The sequence below is a fragment of the Etheostoma spectabile genome, chromosome 13 (assembly GCF_008692095.1).
Source record: "Etheostoma spectabile isolate EspeVRDwgs_2016 chromosome 13, UIUC_Espe_1.0, whole genome shotgun sequence".
Lineage (NCBI taxonomy): Eukaryota > Metazoa > Chordata > Actinopteri > Perciformes > Percidae > Etheostoma > Etheostoma spectabile.
In genome coordinates this window covers 26,401,226-26,407,113 of record NC_045745.1, presented here as the reverse complement: position 1 = coordinate 26,407,113, position 5,888 = coordinate 26,401,226, and the positions used below count along the sequence as shown (strand labels likewise).

Sequence of the window (5,888 nt, the reverse complement as noted above, 5' to 3'; positions counted from 1 at the left end):
AAAAAGGAAATTCAATCTCTTTTTTTGGAGGGGGCAGTCTTTGGAGGCGTTCATTGGATGCGCGTCTCAGCTGAAGACTTTTTCTGCGGCCACTTGAATCTCAGCAAACAGCAGGCCTATATCCTCCTGTCCCAACACACTGGGATGAATGATCCGATCTCCCACTTCCAGTGCTTTGTGCGCTGAGACCCTGCCTGAGTCCATAATCTGCAGAAGTCCATCAAGGCATTACTAAATTGACACTTTTTGCGGAGATGCAATCCATAAAAGTAGCCTACTATTTCAGTGCAGCAGGCTAGATCAGCAGAAATATGTCCTACTTTTAACAGCTAGGCTTTAATTACAAACATTGCATCTTAAATGGAGTGGGCTGCAGGAATGTATTCCAGATATTTTGAAAAACGATGAAGACCCTCAGAGCAATGAGACTGATGGGATTCTTTATCAGCTTTTTCCATGTCATGTCTGTTTCTAGTAACTCGCGTACGACATCTGGTGGACAACGACAGAACTGGGCTCCCTCAATGTAAAGCTTGTAGTCTGGTCATTACGGTCAGGTTTATCCTGCAGTGCAGAACAGTGGTGGAAAGTAACTGTTAATTTACTCAATTGGGCTATTGTATTTTGGAAAATTTTTTAAAGTAGGCTAATGCAAATTTAGCCTTGGCAACTTCTACTCCATTTTAGAGGGATAGCCTATATTCTACCTTTTACCCAGTCACTAATTACTTTGCAAAATAAATCTTTATTTAAGCCTACAGAACAACCTTTCAAATATATGGATTTGTTATAGAGTATAGCTTACCCCGACCAACTGCAAAATGTAGCTACAGTCCTACATGTTAAGCAGTATTGTGTGACGCCCTTGTCTCTTTGAGGTAGCTAGTTAGCTAGCTAGCTAGGTTAACTAACTCTCCAGCAAGCAGTTTGTTTCATGGTTTGTTGTCCCTTCTCAGGCCGTTGTCAGGAACGCATCTGTGGTTGCTAGGCTAAGGACCCCTACTTGCATGGTATCCACAGAAGAGCCAGTTTGGACTTTTGTATTACAATTTAAAATAATGATTATAACAACTTTCCGTTGTTAAAAGAAGCTAACAAAATGCCACGCATACGAATTCCGCGTATATATGTGCGGCAAGTCTAACTTCATTGCGTGTTTTGTTACGTTTGTGAAACGGCAGTTTGACTTCCTCTCTAGCGTTTATCATTTTGGTCGTCACCGTATCCAAAAAGTAGTGGCACACAAAACTAAACTGCCGCTTTAAGTTTACATTAGCATCAATACTAGGCTGCTAGCTATAACTTGGGAATTGTAAAGTTACAAGTTTTAAATATAAGCATACACGTATCTTGTGTTTGCACGTAGGTGAAGGAATGAAACAACCGCTTGTCTATTGCCCTAACAGATAACGTACTATTTACCAGTTCTGTCCGTTACGTTAGCCGCTGTTCACCGTCGTCATGGACTCGTATCACGTTTTAGAGCTGGTTGGAGAGGGCTCGTTTGGTCGAGTTTACAAGGGAAGGAAAAGATTTACTGGCCAAGTAAGTCGCTTTTGATTTAATGGTTTAATAGCTGTGAGGGTGGTTTGTTTAGCCACCCCGTTTCAACATTTGTGTAACGTTACCTGTATCAATTAGGTGGTGGCTCTAAAGTTCATGCCAAAGGTGGGTCGTTCTGAAAAAGAGCTACGGAGTCTCAAAAGGGAGATTGACATTATGAGGGGTCTTCAACATCCAAATATTGTTCAACTCTTTGACAGCTTTGAGACCGACACTGAGGTATGTTTACTGTAATATGTTGTTAAAATTACACATAATGCACCATAGTTGAGAAAAGATGGTTTTATTTAAACTTTGATGTACCAAACTAATTATCTTTACGTCAACATCATGACCATGCTCTCTTATATCTTTCTAACAGGTTGTGGTTGTAACTGAGTATGCAGAAGGTCAGTTGTTCCAGATTATTGAGGATGATGGGAATTTACCAGAGAGCCAGGTATTCATTTACAGTGCCAGAGTTATGCCAGACATCAGACTTATCCTTTGTTCTCATGATCAACATGTGCTCACTCTTCCCTTCATCCAAGGTCCAAGAGATCGCCTGCCAGCTGGTCTCAGCTCTGTATTATTTACACTCCCATCGCATTCTTCACCGTGACATGAAACCACAAAATATTCTGCTGGGAAAAAGTGGGGTGGTGAAACTGTGTGACTTTGGGTAGGTAGATGTTAATTACTATTTCAAATAAAAAGTGTTATATTAGTGGATATTAATAATTTCCACAAAGATAAACTACATGTGATGCAATCTTGCTGTAGGTTTGCTCGGGCCATGAGCGTCTCCACCTTGGTGCTGACTTCTATCAAGGGAACACCACTGTACATGTCTCCTGAGCTGGTGGAGGAGAAGCCATATGACCACACTGCTGATCTCTGGTCTCTGGGCTGCATCCTTTATGAACTCCACACGGGAGCCCCTCCGTTCTACACTAACTCCATCTTCCACCTGGTGCAGCTTATAGTGAGAGACCCAGTCAAATGGCCAGACACTATGAGCGACACCTGCACGGTACAGTACAGCTAGGTCTGCTCATGCTGTATCATGTTTGGGTCAAAGCCAACCGCTGCACTCTGCAAAGCTGTGATTTCAAAAAGGGCAAGCTGATTAACAGTGAAAGATTAAAGCTGTATCATTCACATTTTTAGCCAGGTGGCCCAGAGCTGTGCTTAGTGGCAGGACCATAAAACAATTTTAACAAAGCTTAGGTTTTGAGTCCAAGTACCACCTCTACACCCCCAACCCATTACAGGTAATTTTGACATATTTTAGCCAGAAATATGGAGTAAATGTCCTTGGTATCTTCAGTGATAGCTACAGTACACGCCTGCTTAAGGGAGACAATGGATTAGATTTTTCGATGTATGACAGATAATATATTGCCTTAATTACAGTGCTTCTCTTTTTTTCCCTTACAGAGTTTCCTAAAGGGTTTGTTGACCAAAGACCCTCAGAAGCGGTTGTCGTGGCCAGACCTCCTGCACCATCCCTTTGTTGCTGATGGTGTTTTAGGTGATGCTTAAAAAATTCCAAATATGCATTCTGCTGGTTTATTTTTTTTGTATTCTTTGGTCTGATTTTAACTGTTTCATTCCCATGTTGATGTGTTGGCACAGTGGTGTCAGACAACACATGTGTTTACAGCCCTCTGACAGTCACACCCAGCCCAGACATGATGGCCCTGAAACTTCAGCAAGTGGCGGCAAAGATGGTAGCAACTCCTGGAGGGAGCAGATTATTGCGAAAAGCCAGGGAACAGATGGACAACAGTAACAGAGGGAAACCAGTAGGCAGTGACAGTGCTAAAGTGAGGGATTTTTCAATTCTTAAATTAGTCACATGGAAATTCATGGAGGAGTTTTATGTTGTTCTATGTACATTAACAGAAAAAGAAGGATAGAGTGGGAAATGAAAAGGCCATGTCTGGAATGGCAGCAGCATCCCCTAGAGCCAAGCCCCCCTGCAGTGATGTCACTGATACCTCCGTTCACCCGGTCATGACAGCTGCCAATCAAAGCTTCAACCCAAAGAATCAAGCTTTTGTGAGATCAAAGCACAGGTGTTTATGGAAGTTCAAAATGAAGATATAATATACTACCAAATCAGACTGAGATGTGTATTCAGTTATGGACATTTCCTCTGCAGGGGTCAGATCAGCAGGGACTATGAACAGGAATTCCCCTCTGTAGAGGTTGGGCCGCAACTAGTGCAGAGATGCAATGAAGACAGTCGAACAACACTGCACGTGGAGGTCAGTGCTTTTTTTCTACTGCTTTTTCTAGTGATAGAGACATTTACCATTAAGAAAATGTGTTGTTTCATAATATAGAGTATACATTTTCTTCCAGTCGCAAATCTGCCATGGTAATAAAAAACTGTTTGTCCTATGTGTATCAATACACATACACACACTACAGTAGCAATCATTTCTTTTTCTTTCAGGATTTTGACAGTGAGGATTACTGGGAGAAACTGGCCCAAGAATCTGATCCAAGCAGCCAACAGAGCGAACTATTAAACTACAGTGCTATTATACCTCAACTTAAATCCAAGATCCTGGCATTTAAAGCTCAGGTATTTAGGTACAATGTTTAAAAAAAAGTTAGCATAAATTTGGTCGTCTTTGGAAGTTTTGCGTTTAGTCTGTTTTTTTTGTTTTGTCAGCAAACAGGTGGCGTTGTTGAAGAAGTGTGGCGAATTCACCTACCACTGAAGGTCTTACACAACCTGGTTCTGTCCTCTGATCTTGAGAAGTCATACTACATCAGTCATGAACTCGGACTACCCCTTGTCCTCTTAGACCTAGTCGATGATGCTGTAGAAAACTCAAACTTCATCAAGGTTAATGCTCAAGTGTAGCACCAATTTCAACAATGCACTATTCCTGAAACTGTATTCCTGACTTACAGTAGGTTCTACTTTTTTCTCCCATGCTCAGCAGCCATGGAGTGTGGCAGCACTTGGAGAAATGATCGTTGTGCTCATGATCTACTGGGAGAAGCACTGTGACTGGATGGAAGAAGAGCATAGGTTTAATTATTCCTTTTCTTCACTGAAGCTGATTTTGTTGATTTGTTGAATGTTGTATGCATACAAGTACAACTATTGTACATCACAGTCTTTCAGCTATTGTAGCTGATCATCTGTTCTCTTACTGTAGGCTGGAAGAATTCACCAAGCCTTTTATGACAATTCTCAGTCAGCCCAACTTCATTCCTTTGGCGGTAAGTACTCGCTGAAGTTAGTATGTGGAGTGACTGGTAATTAATTGTGGAGTATATACTGTAGCCTGTCAGTTGTCTGACGCAGTTGATTTTGTGATCTGTTCTTAAGCCACTGGCAGCCTCCGTTTTGTCTCTGTTGACACAACACGATGTGCATGTCAAAGTGGATATGGACAATTTAACCACCTTGCTGAAAAACCTGCTTTTGGACTCAAATGAGGTACTGAATCTGTGAGAAGTAATTTGGCAGTACTGTCACAGTTTTTGATGCAAGTTTAAAGTGTTCCGCTATTGTCTCCTGTGCCTTTTCAGCCCCAGCTGTCTCTTCCTTCTGGCCTTGGACTCTGGGATGGCCTCCTTTCTTTACTCCTGCACACCCTCACTGAGGTCAGACGAGAACTGCAATGTGTAAAAACAATTGAACTGGATGGATCCCAGAGATAGATCTGCAGTGTCTTCCTCTGATCTTTGCCTCTTCTTTTTCTTATAACAGGATGAAAATGGCTCTGGATCTTCATGTTTAGATCCAGTAATGTTTCTGGATCTATGGAAAACAATTGGCACTTCACTAGCAAGGACAACACCAGACACAGACTTCTGTTCAGCAAATGGTAAATATATACTGTATGTGTCTTACGAGGCCCACCATATTTAAAAAGAAAACACTTATTGCGTTTGTCTTTGCTCATTTTCTTTTTCCAACAGGGCTGCATTCCTTTCTGTCAATTGCGCTGGTTGTCTTCACCAAGGAGCCATACTCATGCGCACCTCTGTTTTCTGAGCATGAATCAAAATGTGTATACACTCTTGTTCGCCTGCTCGGAACTGACTGGTTAGTGTTCAGTTTTCTTAAAAGTCCCATAGAATGACATTTTTTTTTTTAACATTAAGATGAGTTCCCCCAGCCTGCCTATGGTCCCCCAGTGGCTAGAAATCGCGATAGGTGTAAACCGAGTCCTGGGTATCCTGCTCTGCCTTTGAGAAAATGAAAGTTCAGATGGGCCGATCTGGAATCTTGCTCCTTATGAGGTCATAAGGGGCAGGGTTACCTCACTTTTCTTTGCTTTGCCCGCCCAGAGAATTTGGCCCACCCATGAGAG

At 42.0% G+C, this 5,888-nt stretch overlaps 1 protein-coding gene across 3 annotated transcripts in view; it reads left to right on the top strand.

The window, feature by feature from the left end:
• The first annotated feature begins 939 nt into the window (after positions 1-939).
• Positions 940-5,888, top strand: part of stk36 (serine/threonine kinase 36 (fused homolog, Drosophila)) — a 7,313-nt gene continuing 2,364 nt past the window's right edge. Inside the window, exons 1-17 of one of the 3 annotated variants that reach the window (XM_032534481.1) lie at positions 940-1,545; positions 1,642-1,782; positions 1,925-2,002; positions 2,094-2,224; positions 2,326-2,575; positions 2,983-3,076; positions 3,181-3,350; positions 3,451-3,623; positions 3,710-3,815; positions 4,007-4,138; positions 4,229-4,405; positions 4,503-4,594; positions 4,725-4,788; positions 4,898-5,008; positions 5,101-5,175; positions 5,282-5,399; positions 5,494-5,620. In XM_032534481.1, coding sequence (XP_032390372.1) covers positions 1,462-1,545; positions 1,642-1,782; positions 1,925-2,002; positions 2,094-2,224; positions 2,326-2,575; positions 2,983-3,076; positions 3,181-3,350; positions 3,451-3,623; positions 3,710-3,815; positions 4,007-4,138; positions 4,229-4,405; positions 4,503-4,594; positions 4,725-4,788; positions 4,898-5,008; positions 5,101-5,175; positions 5,282-5,399; positions 5,494-5,620 — 2,123 coding nt within the window. In that variant the 5' untranslated portion in view covers positions 940-1,461. Of the gene's footprint in view, positions 1,546-1,641; positions 1,783-1,924; positions 2,003-2,093; positions 2,225-2,325; positions 2,576-2,982; positions 3,077-3,180; positions 3,372-3,450; positions 3,624-3,709; positions 3,816-4,006; positions 4,139-4,228; positions 4,406-4,502; positions 4,595-4,724; positions 4,789-4,897; positions 5,009-5,100; positions 5,176-5,281; positions 5,400-5,493; positions 5,621-5,888 lie in introns of all 3 variants that reach the window. The other 2 variants (XM_032534480.1, XM_032534479.1) reach the window with 2 other exon arrangements.